General features: G+C 32.0%; 3 protein-coding genes across 3 annotated transcripts; 1 reads left to right on the top strand and 2 right to left on the bottom strand.

The window, feature by feature from the left end:
* The first annotated feature begins 6,040 nt into the window (after positions 1–6,040).
* Positions 6,041–8,773, top strand: LOC140830481 (G-type lectin S-receptor-like serine/threonine-protein kinase LECRK3). Its single transcript, XM_073193821.1, has one exon. It carries the CDS (start codon positions 6,206–6,208, stop codon positions 8,609–8,611), a length of 2,406 nt encoding a protein of 801 aa, XP_073049922.1. The 5' UTR covers positions 6,041–6,205; the 3' UTR covers positions 8,612–8,773.
* Positions 8,774–12,514: 3,741 nt separating this feature from the next.
* LOC140830480 (uncharacterized) lies at positions 12,515–16,395 on the bottom strand. Its single transcript, XM_073193820.1, has 8 exons — positions 15,945–16,395; positions 15,493–15,602; positions 15,327–15,383; positions 14,928–15,227; positions 14,305–14,552; positions 13,621–13,927; positions 13,267–13,540; positions 12,515–13,007 (listed from the first exon to the last, which is right to left on the bottom strand). Exons 1-8 carry the CDS (start codon positions 16,326–16,328, stop codon positions 12,753–12,755), a joined length of 1,935 nt encoding a protein of 644 aa, XP_073049921.1. The 5' UTR covers positions 16,329–16,395; the 3' UTR covers positions 12,515–12,752.
* An 806-nt stretch (positions 16,396–17,201) lies between these two features.
* On the bottom strand, positions 17,202–19,385 carry LOC140830479 (uncharacterized). Its single transcript, XM_073193819.1, has 2 exons — positions 18,914–19,385; positions 17,202–17,905 (listed from the first exon to the last, which is right to left on the bottom strand). The coding sequence occupies exons 1-2, from the start codon at positions 19,365–19,367 to the stop codon at positions 17,583–17,585; spliced, it is 777 nt and encodes a 258-aa protein (XP_073049920.1). The 5' UTR covers positions 19,368–19,385; the 3' UTR covers positions 17,202–17,582.
* Positions 19,386–19,927: the final 542 nt, after the last annotated feature.

Raw genomic sequence — 19,927 nt, 5'->3', positions numbered from 1 at the left:
TAAAATGTTAAGGTTACAAATGAAAATTATATATATAATAGTTAATATGTATTTAACATCATATATCGAAAATTGTCTAAATAGCTTAAATGTTTATATTGAAATCATCTACATACAAATATTTTCTCTCAGTCACATATATTTGTTGATACATAAATAGTCTTAAAATATTTCTATTGTAAATAGGAACACGATATTTATATGACCTTAATATTTTTTAATTATTTAATTTTTTTTCATTGTCGCTCATCTCCATTCGTCTTCCTAATTACTTTAATGTTCGTAATATTAACAATTTTTTTAATGTATAACATTATGAGATTGATTTTATATTAATTTGATGTCATTGTATAAATTAAAGCAATTAAATTTAAATTTAAAAATAAAAATAAAATTAAAATAATAAATAGCTTGATTGAGTTATATGACCATAATATTTTTTAATTATTTAAATTTTTTCAATGTCACTCATCTCCATTCGTCTTCCTAATTACTTTAATGTTCGTAGTATTAATAATTTTTTTAATGTATAACATTATGAGAGTGATTTTCTATTAATTTGATGTCATTGTATAATTAAAGTAATTAAATTTAAATTTAAAAATAAAAGTAAAATTAAAATAATAAATAGCTTGATTGAATTAAGTACTTTATTAATAATCCTATTAAACTAACGTAGAAAATAACTTAAAGAAACCATTATACAAATTATAAAAGAAAAAAAAAGATAAATTAGTAAGTTTAAAAAGTAAAATCAAAATAATAATTAATTTGATGATTAAGTCAAGTACACTGTGAATTATCAAATTAAACTAATATTTAAAATGACAATAAATAAAACGGTAAAATAGTAAGTTTACAAATAAAATTCACATATTTATAATAATAAAATAAAATAAAATAAAATAAAATAGATAGATGTTAGTAATATTAGATGTAAAACATTTGATAAATTTATAAGTAAAATCAAAATAATAATTAATTTGATTGAATTAAGTACACTATTAATTATCATATTAAACTAACATGAAAAATAACTTAAAGAACCCCATGAACATGACAAGATATAAAACAAATGAAAGGGTAAAAAAGAAAACTCACAAATGAAAGTTAATTATCTATTAATTAATATAGTAAACTAACACAGAAAATTACTTAAAAAACCAAATGAACATGACAAAATATAAAATAAATAAAAAGTAAGCTCTCAATATATATATATATATATATAGGATTTGGATCCTCTACCGTCTTGAAAACACAGCACTAAATGATGTGCACTTTTTACACGAGATGATCACATGATTATTTTATGGACATCATACCATATGACATAAATTTAAAAAGTTGTCAGGTTAAAGGAAATGATCATGTGATCATCTCGTATAAGAAGTGTACAACACTTGTGTTGTGTTTTCAACATCGTAGATAATCTAAATCCTATATATATAATAGATTATTTGGCGTTTTGATTAGACCAATTTTTTGTATTTTTCTTTCAAGTGTTTGAGCCAATCGTATTCACAGTAGCTTTGGCAGCAGACACCAAAATATTCACAAAATCTTGATGATCTCAAATGCTTTAATTTGCATTTATGTATTATACAAAAATTTCATTTTAATTTTTTTTATATTACTTTTAGTTGTCCTTTTGTAAGCATGGAGCCAATTTTGCTCAAAAATCATATCCACAATTTATTGTGTGTATATACCCAACATATTGATGGAAAAAAAGATTTATTTGAATAAATAACTAACTCATACACACAGTTTCATTTTAGAGATTTCAAAATATGTACATTTTTATATATCAATTATATATGAGTAGGTCTCTTGTGAGACGGTCTCAAAGATCTTTATTTGTGAGACTGATTAACCATGCTCATGTTTGCTTAAAAAATAATACTTTTCATAAGTGATCAAAATAAAATATTCATATCACAAAATTAACTCGTGAGACCGTCAAAATAAGTTTTTGTGCTGTTAAAAATTTGTGTGAATACACACACACACACACAGTTATTGAAAGCATAATGATCCGATTTCAGAATCAACTCCATCAATTTCAAGTTTTTATCCTTAAAGCATCGACGAGGATAAGGCTCAGTCCAGATAATAAAACGGGCCAGGCCCTATGAACTTCCTGTCAGGGCCCAAAACTCCTACTCCAAAGCTCCGCCAGAAATCGAATATATTTAAATGGGCTTTTAGCAGATCACAGTTTCAGTCCATTTTGATAATTAACTGAAAAGGAAAATTTGTTTTCCAGATTAAGAGGAAAACAACCAAACAAAAATCGATTTATTAATATAAATATTTTATATATTTTAAAATTTAACCTTTTATTACATACTTAAATCAACCGAATTAAAAATCCTCTGCAGAAAATAGTGTATGTAACAAATCCAAGCTCAACGTGGAAATATTGATGAGCTTTGTATGTCAAAAATACTTTTAGATTATTAAGAGAATGTTTGACAGAGCTCATAAAATCTCATAATTTGTTTGGTAAAAAAATCGCAAACAATTTATAAACTGTCAAAATAAAATGTTTGACAGCTTATAAGCTATTTTAAAAACGTTGATATACTCTACTTTTTTAATAAAAAAATCGTATTTTTATATTTAATTCTCTAAAATATCTTTATATATCTTGTTAAATCTCATTTTATCTCACTTCTTAATTCCTCACTTTATAAATTTGTTTTTTTAATCAAATTTAAAATTCAGTTTTGTTCTATCTTTTTACTAAGATGTAAAAAACAAATGTGTTAATATTTTATTGAGTAAATTCTTGATTACAATTTTTTAATCAATATTTTATTTACACACATTTAAAATAATAATTAATACTTTTTCCTTGAAGAACTTAATTTTTTTAAATATAAATCTAAAATAGATTTTTTTTAAAATTATTAAAATTATAAAAAAAGTTTCATTTTATATATATATATATATATATATATATATATATATATTTATTTATATAATTTTGAAAATAAAGAAATATATATTTAATTAGTGAGAAAATTTAAATCGATTTGTTACTGTTTATAATCCTAAAGATATTTTTAAACAAATGACATTGTTATATAAAAAAAAATGGTAAAATTTGGAATTCTTTTTTTACTTGTATACTACGTAAATAATTAAAATATTTTAGTTATGGAAAATAAACTATGTTAGCATACATATAAAAAAATATTTATTCTTAAATTCTAATAAAAAAAATTATTTTTGAATCTTATGCTATTTTATATAAGTTGTCTATCTAAGAGTGAAATACCATTTTCTTACTAGGTATACATAATAAGATCACGTCATTAGTATATATTATTGTGTGTAATATTAAAATTTTTTGCTTTATTTTAATTTAGTTCTCAAACTTTCAAAAATCCATTTCAAATATTTGAATTTTTAGTTAGAATGAATGATATACTTGTTCGTACTATTATATTTATATCTCTAATACTATATATTATAAATATATGAGTTTGAATTATAATATTTGTTCGTACTATTATATATATATATATATATATATATATATATATATATCTCTAATACTATTATAAATATATGAGTTTGAATTGTAAGCTTACTATTTTACTATTTCATTTATTTTACAATTTATTATGTTCACGATGTTCTTTAAGTCGTTTTTTTATATTAGTTAAATATGATCATTAATAATATACTTAATTCAATCAAGATAATTAATAATTTGATTTTACATTGTGAGCTTACTGTTTTGCCCTTTCATTTATTCTACAATTTGTTATGTTCACGAGGTTCTTTATGTAATTTTCTATGTTAGTTTAATATGGTCATTAATAATATAGTTAATTCAATCAAGATTATTTTTAATTTGATTTTACTTTTAAATTTAATTTAATTACATGTTACATATTTATTTTATTTATTTATTTAATTAAAATTATAAATATATGAGTTTGAATTGTGAGCTTACTATTTCACCTTTTCATTTATTTTACAATTTGTCAGTTCACGAGGTTCTTTAAGTCATTTTCTATGTTAGTTTAATATAATCATTAATAATATACTTAATTCAATCAAGATAATTATTAATTTGATTTTATTTTTAAATTTAATTTAATTGTGAGCTTGCTATTTTATCATTTCATTTATTTTACAATTTGTTATGTTCACGAGGTTTTTTAAGTTATTTTCTATGTTAGTTTAATATGATCATTAATAATATACTTAATTCAATCAAGATAATTACTACTTTTATTTTATTTTTAAATTTAATTTAATTATATGTTACATTTTTAAAAAAATTGCTAATATTACTATCATCTATTTTACTTTTATAAATATATGATTTTCATTTGTAAACTTATTATTTTACCATTTTGTTTATTTTATAATTTGTCATGTTCATGAGGTTCTTTAAATTATTTTCTACGTTAGTTTAATAGGATTATTAATAGAGTACCTAGTTAATGTATTTATTATTTTAATTTAATTTTAATTACTTTAATTATAAATTTACATCATTTGAATTGTGAGCTTACTATTTTATCATTTTATTTATTTTACAATTTGCTATGTCCACGAGATTCTTGAAGTCATTTTATGTGTTAGTTTAGTATGATTATTAATAGTGTACTTAACTCAGTCAAGATAATTATTAATTTGATTTTATTTTATTTTAAAATATAATTTAATTACATGTTACATATTTTAAAAAAATTTCAATATTACTAACATCTATTTTACTTTTATAAATATATGATTTTTATTTGTAAACTTACTATTTTACCATTTTGTTTATTTTATAATTTGTCATGTTCGTGAGGTTCTTTAAATTATTTTCTAAGTTATTTTAATAAGATTATTAATAGAGTACTTAGTTAAGGCATTTATTATTTTAATTTTACTTTTAAATTTAAATTTAATTACTTTAATTATACATTTGCATCATTTGAATTGTGAGCTTACTATTTTACTTTTTCATTTATTTTACAATTTGTTATGTTCACGAGCTTCTTTAAGTCATTTTCTATGTTAGTTTAGTATGATCATTAATAGTGTATTTAATATTTGAATAGATTTTCAAGTATTATTTCTCACGGTGATTGAAAAATAATTGTTAAAAATTTATTAACCTTATAGTTATATGTTAATAATATTGATATTAAATATATAAATTTGATATTAAAAATATCACGATGCTTGAAGAAATTAGAACATCATTCATTGGTTATGTTGTTGAAAGATATATACGTTATACATACTTTTACTCACAATCACGACTAAAATAAATTTTTCTTAGGAGTTACAGTTAATGATTGTCATAAACTGAAAAATCATTCAACATAAAAAACAAATAATCGAAATATAAGATTACCGGATAAAAACAATATAGAAAACCGAATAAATGTCGTTATAGAGAAGCAAACTACAAGCATGTCAAATCCCCGATGAGGATTCTAAATAACATAATAAATGTTAAAGATGATGATCATATACTTGTTGAATATACCAAAATGATTATACGCATATTACAAAAACTACGACAAGGAGTTATTAATTTGTCAAAATCAACCAAGAAATATATAGACAAAATGAAAAATGTGTCATGTGAATAAGATAATTTTTCCGATTCATATACCGTCTATGGTCATGATTTTTATTTTTTGTGGTTTGTTTTGTTTCAGTTGATAAATGCTACTAACCATATTTTAATTCATATAAATATTATCAAAATTTCAATAATATATTTTCAACAGTTTAGTTGCTCACGTGCAATGCACACGTACATTTTTCATCTCAATTATGTAGATTGATTTTTTCACGCATAAAAAATTAATAGGAATAAAAACAACTTTTCTATATTACAATCATTCAATGAGTGATGGATGAATCAAGATTCCAAATTAAATAGGAAAAAATAGAAAAAAATAAGACTGAATTGGATATATGTTTGTTATTTATGATTTTTTTTTTAAAAAGAAAAGAAAAGAAAACGACATTTATACTCGAGACTGAGAGAATATAGCTTTCCCCCGAGGAAGGTTTCAGCCATTTAGCCAATGGGAAGCAGTGTTTTGGTCGTCGTTCTTCTTCATTTATGGACAAAGATGATTGAGACAACTTGCCTATTAAACGGACAACCACCACCTTCACAAAACTTGCCTGCAAGATTATCTTTTCTTTTCCCTTGTACTGATTCCCTCAAATGGCATCCGCAGTTTTCTGCAACACAAATTTATGTTTCATGCTGATTCTTTTGGTTTCGGTTCCAATATTTTCCATTGCGCAGCCGTATAGCAACTTTTCTTTGGGCTCATCTCTCGTTGCAAAAGAAGAGAATTCATATTGGTTTTCTCCATCCGGGGATTTCGCTTTTGGTTTCCGACAGATTACGCCTGGTGGAGGCTACTTGCTTGCCATCTGGTTCGACAAAATACCCGAAAAAACTATAATTTGGTCTGCGAATCGAGATAATCCAGCTGCACAAGGGTCTAAGATTCAGATTTTTGCAGATGGGAGATTTGAACTTGATGATCCAAGGGGCCAGCCAATTTGGAATGCTGGTCCGGCGAGCTCCGGTGTGGCATATGGCGCCATGCTGGACACCGGTAACTTCGTACTGGTAAACAATGCATCCGCTTTCCTGTGGCAAAGTTTTGATCATCCAACCGATACGATTTTACCGGCCCAGATATTTGATCAAGGGGGTAGGTTGGTTTCCAGCTTCTCGGAGACGAATTACTCGCGTGGGAGATTCAGATTTTCTTTACAACTTGATGGGAATCTTGTGTTGTACACCAGGAACTTCCCTATGGATAACAGTATTGATGCATACTGGGCAACACAAACTGTTGGCAGTGGATTCCAAGTCATCTTTAACCAATCTGGCTACATCTTCCTCACAGCAAAGAACGGAACAATACTTGATTTACTGTCATCAAATGGCGCTTCAACCGAACAGTATTACCAGAGAGCGATATTGGATTACGACGGGGTTCTCAGGCATTATGTATATCCCAAGTCTGGTAATTCAACAGGTGGAAGGCCAGCGGCTTGGTCCATTTTGGACTTCTTTCCTTCTAACATCTGTATACTGATACGGCAATCTTCGGGATCGGGTGCTTGTGGTTTCAACAGCATATGCTCCCTCGGAATTGATCAGAAGCCCAGTTGTGTTTGCCCGATTGGTTACTCTCTGGCTGATCCAAACGACAGAATGAGCGGATGCAAACCTGATTTCATCCCACAGGTTTGTGATCAAGAATCACAAGAAACATCGCATTTCACCTTTGTCGACATGCCTAACACTGATTTCCCGGATAGTGATTACGATCTTTTTCAACCTGTCGGAGAAGATTGGTGTCGAAGGGCTTGTTTAGATGATTGTTTTTGCTCTGTTGCAATATTTCGTGGCAGTTCTTGTTGGAAGAAGAGGTACCCTCTTTCGAATGGAAGAGTTGACTCAAGCCTTGGGGGAAAAGCATTGATAAAAGTGAGGATAAATGATGCGACATTAGGCCCTTCAGGGAGTAATCCGAATAAGAGCAACAGATCCACTCTCATTATCACAGGATCTGCTCTTTTGGGAAGTTCAGTGTTTCTGAACATACTACTATTCGTTGCTTTCATCTTGCTCGGTTTTTATTTGAAAGGACGAAAATCGAAGATGCTTCAACCAGATACAGCCCTTGCTGGGGTAGTTAACATAAGAAGCTTTAGTTTCAAAGAGCTACAAGAAGCAACAAATGGATTCAAGGAAGAACTGGGTAGTGGGGCTTGCTCAACTGTTTACAAAGGATCCCTGAAGAACGAAAATGACCGTTTAATCGCGGTGAAAAAGTTGAATAAGATAGCCAAAGAAGTTGAGCAAGAATTTAAAGATGAAGTGAACTCGATCAGCAGAACAAACCACAAGAATCTGGTCAATTTACTAGGATACTGCGATGAAGGTCAAAACAGGCTTCTTGTTTACGAATACATGAGCAATGGCTCGATAGCAAGCTTTTTATTCAACGAATCAAGGCCAAATTGGTACCGAAGAGTGCAGATTGCATTTGCAACCGCAAGGGGGCTATGCTATTTGCATGAAGATTGCAGCACTCAAATCATACACTGTGACATCAAGCCTCAAAACGTGCTTTTAGACGAATCCCTCGTGGCAAAGATCTCTGATTTCGGGCTAGCAAAACTCTTAAGGCCTGATCAAACCCGAACAACAACCGGGATCCGAGGAACTAGAGGGTATGTAGCTCCTGAATGGTTCAGAAACTTGCCTATCACAGTCAAGGTTGATGTTTACAGCTTCGGCATCGTGTTACTGGAGCTCATCTGCTGCAGAAGGAACGTCGAAACATCCATTACAAATGATAACGAGGCGATTCTCACTGATTGGGCATACGATTGTTACAAAGAAGGTACACTGAGCTTGCTAGTGGCTGATGATGAGGAAGCCCTGGACGATATCAAACGGGTCGAAAAATTCGTGATGGTTGCCATTTGGTGCATTCAAGAAGATCCATCGTTGAGGCCAAACATGAAGAGAGTATTACATATGCTTGAAGGATCTATTGAAGTGCCTCTACCTCCAGATCCTGAATTCTTCATGAATTAGTTTCAACCATATGTTTAATAATTCTGGGAGTTTGAATAAAGTATGGTGATGCAGTATAATAGAGATACATATAATTTAAAGTTGCTTCTTTTTCTACTTTTAAATGCTTAAATTTGTAGTAATGACTTTGTCTGTATTGCTTCTTGAAGTCACTTGGCATTATCGTTGTATTCTTATTTTCATTCAAGAATTTAAACAAGGACAACTGAAAACAAGAAAAAACTTCCCCACAATTTGATATAATTTGTCTGTTTGGTTTTTTTAAAAAAATATCCAATCTAAACTATTGAATTAGATTTATTCAATCGAATAATTTTAATGAAGCCAACTTTTACACCATTTTTTTTTTTGTTTTTTTCCCCATTACAACCAAAGGTTTCCCTATGAGTCTTCCATATGTTGAATTTGTAAGACCCCTTTTCTTTACTCACTGTTTAAATACCTTTTGGTCTTCATTTCATGTCATAAATAAATATTTACTTTAAATCTGTTCGTTGCCAGCTTAGGCCAGCAAACGAAGAAGAAGAAGAAGAAGAAGAAGAAGAAGAAGAAGTAGTAGTGTTGACTTTAACCTAGGACATTGGTTAGTTGAAATCTAAATATTTAGAACGTTTCAAATTATGAAACCCCGTCTATACGTAATCTTAAAAATAGTTGGATAATAAATAATGCAATTTGTTATAGTATTTCAAAATTTGGAACAACTGTACGGGAAGAATTGTTCCCCGACAAACCACTGTTTTTATTCATTAAGGACAGCTTAAGTGGAACTACGTACTTCTACAAAACCTTGGAAGTTGTATGACTTGTGCAGAAATATTCTCCTTTCTTGTGAGACCATTATCTTCCCCAAATAGCTAGTTTTAATGGCTAGTCTCTCATGTAAACATGCTATATTTCATGTTGGTTCTTTTGCTTCCAACATTAGCTACCGCGCAGCCCTGTCGCGATGTTTCTTTGGGATCATATATATATATCTCACTGCAAACAATGATAATGCAACTTGGTTTTAAACCTGTGGTGCTACCAAAGCTTATCAGTTCTTCTGACCTATTCGGTGTATTGTTCTGTGGGCTTCAGTGGTATGTCTCTATCTCACACCAAAGCATGCCTTCACACATTGGCTTGGTGCACATGCAGGGAAGAATTCCCACCCATAATAGATTGTCTTTTCATGCTGGATAAAAGTACGTTGTTGCCTCTGATATACAAGTATGGACAGTCTTGATCACCTATTCTTTGAATGATATATACTTCAGCAAGGAATTATAGAGCCGAGTTTAGAATTGGAGGGGGGATAAGATATGATATGACCAAGGCCGTGCTTATTAAGAGGCAAATGAGTCCAATGACTCAGGTCCATCTCTTTTTTGGGGCCCAATTTTTTTTAAAAATTTATTATATATAATACTAGTTACTAGATAGCCCAAAACCAAGTATTTATTAAATGGAACTTGCTTAGTCTGTTAATGATTTATTCCTCAATCTTCCCTAATATTCACCTGCGGACAAGCCCTAATCTACTCCATTCGTTGCGTCGTCTCTAGTTTTGATTGAAAGACTCGTGAGGAGCTGCAAGTCTATTTTCTCGTATTTGCTTTGTTCGGGCTTCTAATTTTTTATTGTAGTTTTTTACTTTCCTCGGGGCTTTATGTGGTATGTATATTATACGCTTTTGACTGAAATTTTGGTGGATGTGATGCTTATCCAGCTTTCAATGTGTAGGGTATTTTCAGTATTAATTCAAAGTATTTTTTCTCGAAATTTTGGTCACGAGTCTTTCTCAGACTCTGTTGTCTCTGTTTGCTCATGTTTTCTGTTTCGCCGCACGTATGACAAGTTCTCTTTCTTCGTACGAGCTATTTGTCTGCCTCTGTACTAAAGTTCATCAAAACTTTTCTCCGATCAACCATGTCACAAGAAAGATTGAATGGATTGGCTATGTTATTGATTGAGAAAGAAAATACTGAACAACTTAATTATACAGACTTGATTAGTATTTTTAGCTCTAAAACTGTTAGACGAGTTGTTTTCTAGCGATTATTTGGACATGTTTAATATTTATTTATTTAGTTTTATATATTATCTTTGACGTATTGATTTAATTTGAAAAATTACTATGGAACTAAAAGAAATATGAACACACATTATGATTCAGAGACCTATTTTTAAAAGTTAGATTCATGTCCAAATATTGTTAGGATCGGCCTGGATATGACAATTCTTCTAAGCGCTCTCAAATGGTTCAACAAGTCATTCTGAGGTCCTTCGAGAAACTCTTGCATGCATGAAGACAAATTCAAATCAAACACTGCATACAATTTGGCAAGAACTTTTGCATGCATGAAGACAAGATATAGAGATGGAAAATAAGGCACTTCGAGTAATCCACACGCAAATATGAAACTTCTTAGATTTTGAATACAAAAATCAAAGCTTTGAAAATTTAGATCCATCGATGTGGCTCTTTGATTTGGCCGTATCAATAATTTTGACAATATTATATCCCGAAATATTGAAAATTAGGCAAGTTACAAAATTAACCCAAAAAAAAAGAAGGAAAAAAAAGAGATCAGAGTAAGATTCACATAACACATCATCTTGGCTTCTTCGCTTAATTCCATCAAAATAGTTTTGGTCAGCATGTTTACATATCCATGTTGCATGTTATTAAAAAAAATACCTTAAAATCATTCGTTGCCACCCCAAAGGACTCTTGCTTAACATATCCAATATGTAAACTTGAAAAATCTTGAGATCGATTTGAAATCGGGCAGCATATGGTTGTATGTAGTTCAATTACACACTAGGTTTTGATCCAAAAACGGATGAAGTCTCGACGTCTCCCGTTGCACCATAAACAATCATGTTGCTTGCTTAATATATCCATTATGATATTTATCTTCAATTCACATGAGTATATCAAATGGATTCTTATATTTATGCATACTATTTGGTGGCAAATTAAACATCCAATTAATAAATATAATTACTTGGTTATTATCCTATCAATATGTTATAAAATATATATAACATTAAGTGAAATACAAATTTTGAAATGATAAAAGCTCATTATATATATATCTTTATTTCTTCGAGATCTTTGAGAAATAACCTTGATCAAACTTCATTTTTAAAAACGATCATCTCCAAATATATTTGATTATTTTCAAATCTCCGAGCGTATATGAGTATTTTCGTATACATACGAGAATGTCAATCATTTTTTTTTAAAAAAAATATTGATTCGTTTCTTCTCAATTTTCAAAGAGAATGTGATTTCTAATTTGTACATGAAACAGCTATAAAACAACATGTAGGGCAATTATTCTATTAATTGTCATTTTCATGTTTAAAGTTTATGGACTAAGTTCCATAGTAAACCTACCTTCTGTGGGTCATCAATATTCCTTGTATCCAGAAGTAATCAACTAAAAGACATTGATAAAAAGTTCGAGCTCGACTCGTAAAAATAATGATATAATTTAGTTCAAAAATTCAGTGTTAGTGACTACTAAACATCGAGTAAAACACATTGATTTGGTCAAAATTAGGAAAGACCGGTCAAAATCATGCCCAATCGTGTTAAACATACTTAATGGGGAAAAAACTTTTAGTTACAATATTAATATTACTGATATTTATTATTTTTGGATAAAATAAATAACTGAAACTTTTCAGATTGTCTTTTAAATAAATTTAAATCCTTTCCCTTTCCCTTTCCCTTTCCCTTTCCTTTTGAAAAAGTTTTGGGCTCGTTCATTTCCCTCAATGCAAAATATATATGCATATATTTTCAAATATATTATATTTATAGATATTATTCAGTTCGAGATAATTAAAATTTTGTCAGTCAAATATCAATCGATAGATTTTCACATGTAACAAGCAGTTTGTGTAACATTGAACGCTGTTGTGTAATCTAAAACCAGCGGCAAATTCAGACAAACACCTTGCCAAGTATCTTGGGCATGACAAAAATGTGTCTTGGCCTGTATGACTATATGCCCAGGGTAAATTCACGAGAGAAATTACAGCACAAGGACATCTATATGTTATTGCAAACAAAAAACGGAATGCATTTATCATTTATATACACATCATATCTATGTCGCACGGGCTTGTGATGTATTGTGACAGCTTAAGAAGAACAAGAGAGCATGCACACACCTGGACGATAAGCCCAAGCGGGGGGCAAGCGTGCATATTTCTCCATTCCTGGTTGTTCATCGTACGGTTGTTCCATAACCTTCAACAGCCTGCGAACTTCATCAAAATCGCCTTGCTCTGCGGCATCAATGGCACTTTGACATAAATAGTTCCTAAGAATGTATTTGGGATTTACTGCGTCCATCAAATTTTTCCTCTCCTCATCAGAGATGGTGCCGACAGAAAGCTGTGGTAAGAGGAAATGAAAAGTGAACACCGATATGACCCAAGAAAAAATTTCAAATTGTATGTATAACACTTCTCAGGATATCTTCCGCCCACCCGTCACTCTTAAAATAATGGATCCGCACATGGTTTATAGAGTTGTCGACCATGGCTTTGATAATACAAACCTTGTTCAAAATTTAAAAAAGAAAAAGCAATGAAATGAAAAAAAAAATCACTTGTGCGTGTTGCAAATGCAATTTACAAATATGTTTTTGTACCTCCAGTATATAGGACTTCAGCCAGCTAGTCCATGCATCTTTGCGCTCCTTGCCAATATCCAACAACACAGCTTTAAGAGGAATTAATAGTTCTTCCTCAGGAATGGTAGGATCAGCTTTGATATTTGAAAGTAACCGAAAGAAATTGGTGTAGTCGACTTTATCAACTGCCATGTTTTTAAGAAGTTCACTGATCAACTGCTTATTATACTTTGGCAGACCGAGTTTTCTTGTCATTATACTTTGATAATCATCCATGAACTTTGTTCCATATCTGACAAGTTCAAAAAAAAAAGTTCAAAGAAAGTCAAGCTAGCATCACATTTCACAAATTAAATAAGCCATTCAAGATACCTCTCCATTGCATAGTTTGCCTCGTTGTCATTTATCAGTTCGGCAGCAGAAAGAGTTGTCACGAACTGTGCAATATTCCATAGGCCAATATCAGGTTGATTTGCAAAACAGTACCTTCTTCCAGGAAGATCAGTGGTGTTTGGAGTGTAACTGGGGTCAAACGCATCCAAGAAACCAAAAGGACCATAATCAATGGTGAGTCCTAAAACACTCATGTTATCAGTGTTGAGAACTCCATGGGTGAAGCCAACCCCCTGCCATTGAGAAACTAAAGAAGCCGTACGCTCGGCAACTTCCACTGCCCAAGCTGATATATATTGCCATTGTGAAAACAAACAAATAAGTTACTGGGGTAAACTAGCCTTATTCAAAAAACTTATTTCACTTGCATACACTGTTTCTTTTTTGGCTCGTTCATCATACATGTATAACTTATTTCACTTGCATACACAAGGAAAGAAACAGGCACGAGCTTATCGGGTGGAAAGATGGCGTGTAAGAGGCATGTGACTCGATCACATTTCACTTTATCTTCATTCAGGTTGGCCAGAGGATCTAAGATACTGTTAAATTTCATTTCATTTGAATTAGGCTAGTCGTATAAGTCGTTTCTACTGATGAAATCAAGTCTTGTTTAGCTCTAGGGAAGGCAAAAATTAAATCAATTGTCAAATTAATTATTACCTGCGTATTTGTTTGAAGTTAAATCAACAACTGAATCATCTCCTTCACCAGTGCTAAAGGATAGACCGTCACTTTTGCTGAGGTTCTCTAAATGAGGAAAGTGATACCTAATGGCAAAGTCAGCCAAAGTGTGAACAAGGCCAATATCTTCCTTCCCTCTTGATGCATGTATTTGATATGAACCAAAGCGAAGAAAGGATTGAGCAACTCTGCAAACAATTGCGCCAGGTTCGTCCTTTGGATTTCCACTGCATGTGATGGAAACAAATAACTACTTTTAGACAAAATGACAAGAGAGTTCAATGTATGTTTGATGATCAAATCACTATATCCAAGATAGATAGCTGTGATATCAGCAACCCTTCAAGATTGCAAATTTTGAGTTTTAAGTAAAACTTCTCTCAATTTAGCTAATATAAAAGAAAATCCATAAAGACACTGAAAAAGGATATGCACGACACAAGCACAAGTTAAGAAACATAAATAGAAAAATGCAGGAAAGGCAAGAAGCCTGAGAGCTTCTTGCTTTTTTTCATTTAACAGAAGACTTCAATTTGTTGCAGAAACCTTAAGCCTTAAGGATAAACTAAATGAGCATATCCAATTAGGTATGGAACGCATACTCGTAAAACATGTCCCGACTAACATATTTTCCAGTTGTCACAATGCAAAGAGCACGTGTTGTCGGGATTCCTAGACCATGCATTGCCTCACTACAGAGGAACTCCCTGATGCTACTACGCAAGACAGCAAGACCATCTGCAAACCGACTGTATGGAGTCCTTCCAGCACCCTTGAGCTGCAATTCCCATCTCTGAGACTTTGAATTGAGAACCTCTCCTAAAGTAATTGCTCGACCATCGCCCAACTGGCCGGCCCATGTTCCAAATTGATGTCCCCCGTAGCACTGAGCATAAGGCATCCTATATAGTTCATGTCACAAAAAACTGTATAAAGTAGACCCGACAAAGATCGAAGAACGAAATAGAAAAATTATAAAGAACCGAAGAAACAACACTCACGCTCCAACTAAAGCTGAGGCCCCAGAAAATTTCTGTGCAAAATCAGGCCTTTCAAATCTGAGATTCACACAAATATCATGTCTATATTAAAGAAACAAATCTCAAATAACCGGAAAGGCGTACCAATAAACTCAGTGAGAGGTAGCAGATAAACAAAACAACTTACTCTTTAGGGTCCAAATCAAGAAGCTCCGCCACTGAATCTGACCATGCAACAAGCTGAGGATTCTCCACCTCAGCAGATGGAGATACTTTGGAATAGCAAGCATGAAAAACCTATGATAATGCCATTGAGAAACTTTAGCCACCAAAATGTAACAATTGCGAAATAAGAGGAAATTTTCCATAAATATAAACACAAAACCGAATTCTCCAATATCTCATTTGCAATATCCCAACCCAAAAATACATAGTTGAAGATTTCAAAGACATCAAAAGGCCAAACTTTAATTATTTTACATACTCTATTCATACTTTTTCGTGTACTACAACTACTGTAAGCAAATGCAAGGGGATGAGCTCCATTATCAATTAATTTAAATGATGAAATTAATAAAACAGCTGCAAAAGTTGCAATAAAGTCGAAAAGAAAGCAAATTAACCCACAAAAAACCAAACCTGTCGCGGAATCAAATCTGTTCTAGGATCACCAGGTAGCTCACGAAAAAACGAGTGGTCCCACCTAAGTTCTTCCAGCTTCAGCTTAACCCTGTTTTGAGCAATACCATCTATATCAACAGACTTACTAACAACGCAACTATCATCTCTACCAGTTTCCAAGCTCTGATTCCTCAAACCGTCAGAAATCGAATCGACGGCGCCGGCGGGCGGAGAAGCGCTTCCGTCCATTGAGAAGATGGTGAATGTCTGGAGTTTCTGGGATTTAAGAGGGCTGACGGGGTAGAATCGGAATACGGGCGTAGGGAAAGCAGGCCGGCGGAGGGAGAGGGCGGTGAGAGAAGAGGTGGTGCGAGATACTGATGCGGTAATGTGGGAAAACATTTTTCTGGATTAATTACTAAGGACTTGTTTGGCTCAGACCATTTCTTTTCTCTCTTTTTTTTCCAATTTTTTTTTCTAGAAAGTGTATTTATGAGTCAATATTTATTTTCTTGCAATTTGAGGAGCCATCCTATTTCTGTATTCTCCTCAATGAACTAGAATTTTTTGCTGTTCGAACTAAACTTAAACAAAGTATTTGCATGTATATTTGGAGTGTAAATGAATCAACTTTGTTTGTGATCATTTTGAGTCGACTCGAAATATATTTTATTTGTATTCGAAATTATCGAATTTGAGCAAAACTCGAATATGTTTAAACTTTATGACAAGTCACAAACTCAAGATCAAATTATTTTGTTCGATATTTCGCGAGTTTTATATTTTATTAATATAATATAATTATATATTAAATAAAAATATTTTGAGTCTTTATTTTCTATTTTCAAGTAGTTCACAAACATGTTTGGATATTTCAAGCAGATTCTTGATTCATACCGATTTCAAGCAAAAAATATTAAAAATTTCGAGCTTCAAATTGAATTCCAACTTAACTAATTTGAGTCTTAAATTTTTTTATATTCGACTCGATTAGTATATTTCTGATATATATTTGTACGTTCGCGCGATAAAATAACGTGAAAAGGTTATATCCTTTTAAATTTATAATAATATGATTTCATCGATTTCATAAAATAATTTCTTGGTAAATATTTAACACTTAAATTATACGTGAGACTTTAAAAATTGAAAAAAATAGTGACTTGACTTAGTTGTTTCATACAATAAAGCCTGTCGTTTTCATCAATAGGATACACATTGTGACATGAATTTGATTATTTGTGTTAATTATATTTATGTTCAAGCTTAAGCAAATGATAAACAAACTATTCAATATCAGGATTATCATAAAAAAGATAACGAACGAGGAGCATAATTTGTCACATCTTTGGTTGATATTATGCTACACCGAGAAATCTACTCCAACGATACAAACTTTTCGATCATTCCGGGATATATCGAGGATCTATTCCTATTTTTCGAACTTCTCCTAGTGTAGCATAGTTAAATCTGTTACTTTCATGGCACGGATGTGATCCGAAAGTTCCAAGACCATAATTTCACATGAGATTCCTACCATCACTGTTCGGTCATTCGGTTTCTCACCACTGGCTTCCATTATTGATTCAAGAATCAAGAAATTTGGTAGTATGGCACACGATATTCATACAACAATGACAACCAATCCTTTAGTACCTATAACGATGCTATAAATTTGATAATCAAATTCACCATTTCATCATCATAAGCAGGCCCTTCCATCTCAAAATGGCTTACACCCTCAAGTAGATGTATCTCATTCCGTCCTGCTGCTGATGCCAGCTTCTTCTTCAGCTGATTAACACTAGTGAATCCATCTCGAGTTCCCATCACGAAAAGTTTCGGTTTAGGTGATTTAAGAATGGTGTTATGATGTCGTCCGAAGAGGATCGAGGCCATCAGACCAAATGGGTATCCCAAGCTAACATAACCGACAACTTGGTTGACAGTGTCAACTGCAGAACCTGAAATTGGTGCACCTGTGAAGAAAGTATGAGAAGAAACTGTAAGAGCCAATTTACTATGAATTCCGACTTTCTGATGTCTAGTTCGCGACAAGAACTTTGAAAATGTGCTATTTCTATCACCTGCCCACATGACCATTACACTGGACTGAGTTGAACATAAATCAAGTAAAAGTATTAACCAAGCTGGAGTATAGCTTAGCTCAGGAAGCAATAGCTGATTTCAAAAAGTCAAAATCACCGACCTACAAGATGCACTACAACAAGCACACGAGTATCATAATCGACACATGCAATCATAATTGAACTAAAAAGTATTAGATCATGCCAAGAATTGAGAAATCTTGATTATATATAACAAAGCAGCGTCATTCTGCTAATGAGCATAGAGGCATTCCAAAAGACTGAAAAACAACTCTTCGATTGCCAAGGTCAAAAAATGGCTTCGTCTTTATCATCAAACAAGTTGCATTCCCAAACTACCAGAAAAAAACTGCATGAGTCGGGATATCGAAAATGCTAGGCATGGGTAATGACACCAACCAAGAAAACTGGAAACAAGGAAATAACTATATGTGGGTATATAAGTTCTTATCCTTCCTTTAAAAAGTAGTTCTGTGTTTGCTCCCACAAATCATTCGCAAATTCTCTCAAGCAAAAAATTGAACTCTCCTTGGACTAAATTTCTGGATCTACTACTTAGAACGAGCCTAGATTTGGTTATGCAACACAACTTGACAACACAAAGAACTTAACATAAATGGTAACTAAAGCATATATCACTTTCATAACTTCAGAATTCGCCTACCTCAAGCCCTTGATCTTTTGCAGCAAAATTCATAGCACACAATCAGAAGAGTCTTGCCTACAAAATCAACTTAAATTCTGATATTTTCACCCACCACAAGCTCAATAAGTTCCATAATCAAGAAATTCCAATTCGCCACCAGACAATACGCATACAGACCCCACTCATTCCGAGCAACCATTGATACAAATCACAATTCAACACAAAAACAGTACCTGCAGAAGATCCCACCAGTAAAATCCTGTCAGCGAAAAGATTATCAGAAACCCATCTGCAAACAGCAACGACATCTTCAATTTCTTTAAACCCAGTAAGAGAAGCCCTCCCTGTAGACTTGCCCGCACCTCTCATGTCAAAAGTGACTGATTTATAGCCTCTGCTCGCTAACCCACTAGCGATCACCTTCAAAAGAGCTTGACACCCACCCAGTACAGAATACGGGTGAACCAACACAATCACCAAGTTATCTTTATCACCCTCGTTTTCTTCTTCTTGCTTGAAGATTCTAGTGTGCAGTTTGACTCCGTCGCTTGTTTCAACTTTGCAGGATTCGACGGTATAAGCCGCGGAAGGCATCGCGAGATCCGTTTTGGTGGAGCACTTGTGAAATGGAATTGAGAGGAAAAGGGCAACTTTTTCGTTTGTACAGGTCGCTCGACTCATCACCATGGACTGTGGGGCAATGTTTATTGTTTTCACAAATAATTTTATTTTTGATCAACTTTGTAATATTTTTTCAAAAATCTGGACAATATAATACATATTTTAATATAATATTTAATTTGATTAATAAATAATAGTTAATTTTATTTGATTAAGTTTGGTCATTAATTTAGTCCTATATTTTGGTTTTTTTGATAATTTTAATCTATTTTCTGATATGACGTTGAGATGTGCAGTGAATCGGTACTCCCAATAAGAAAAACTAAAAATGCGAAAATAAAAAAAACATTACTAAAATTAAAATTTAATAGAGAAAAAAATAATCGACCATGCATGCAAAACTAACGTAAGATTACAAAATTATGTCCATTTGGGCATGGAGATTGGAGCCAAGCTCCTCATAGGAAATTATAAGTCAGATATCGGATTAGAGCTTCAATGGTTCATTCGGCCAAGATGTTAGCTCAGTCACGGGGTGACCCATGAAAAATCCGACCATGTCTAGCCCTCCTCCTACTAGTAACCTTAAAAAGAACTGTGTGTAAACTTGAAAAAGTATCATGCAC

This window comes from Primulina eburnea, chromosome 4 (genome assembly GCF_022965805.1).
Source record: "Primulina eburnea isolate SZY01 chromosome 4, ASM2296580v1, whole genome shotgun sequence".
In the NCBI taxonomy this organism is placed as follows: Eukaryota; Viridiplantae; Streptophyta; class Magnoliopsida; order Lamiales; family Gesneriaceae; genus Primulina; species Primulina eburnea.
This window is presented reverse-complemented; position numbering and strand designations above follow the sequence as displayed.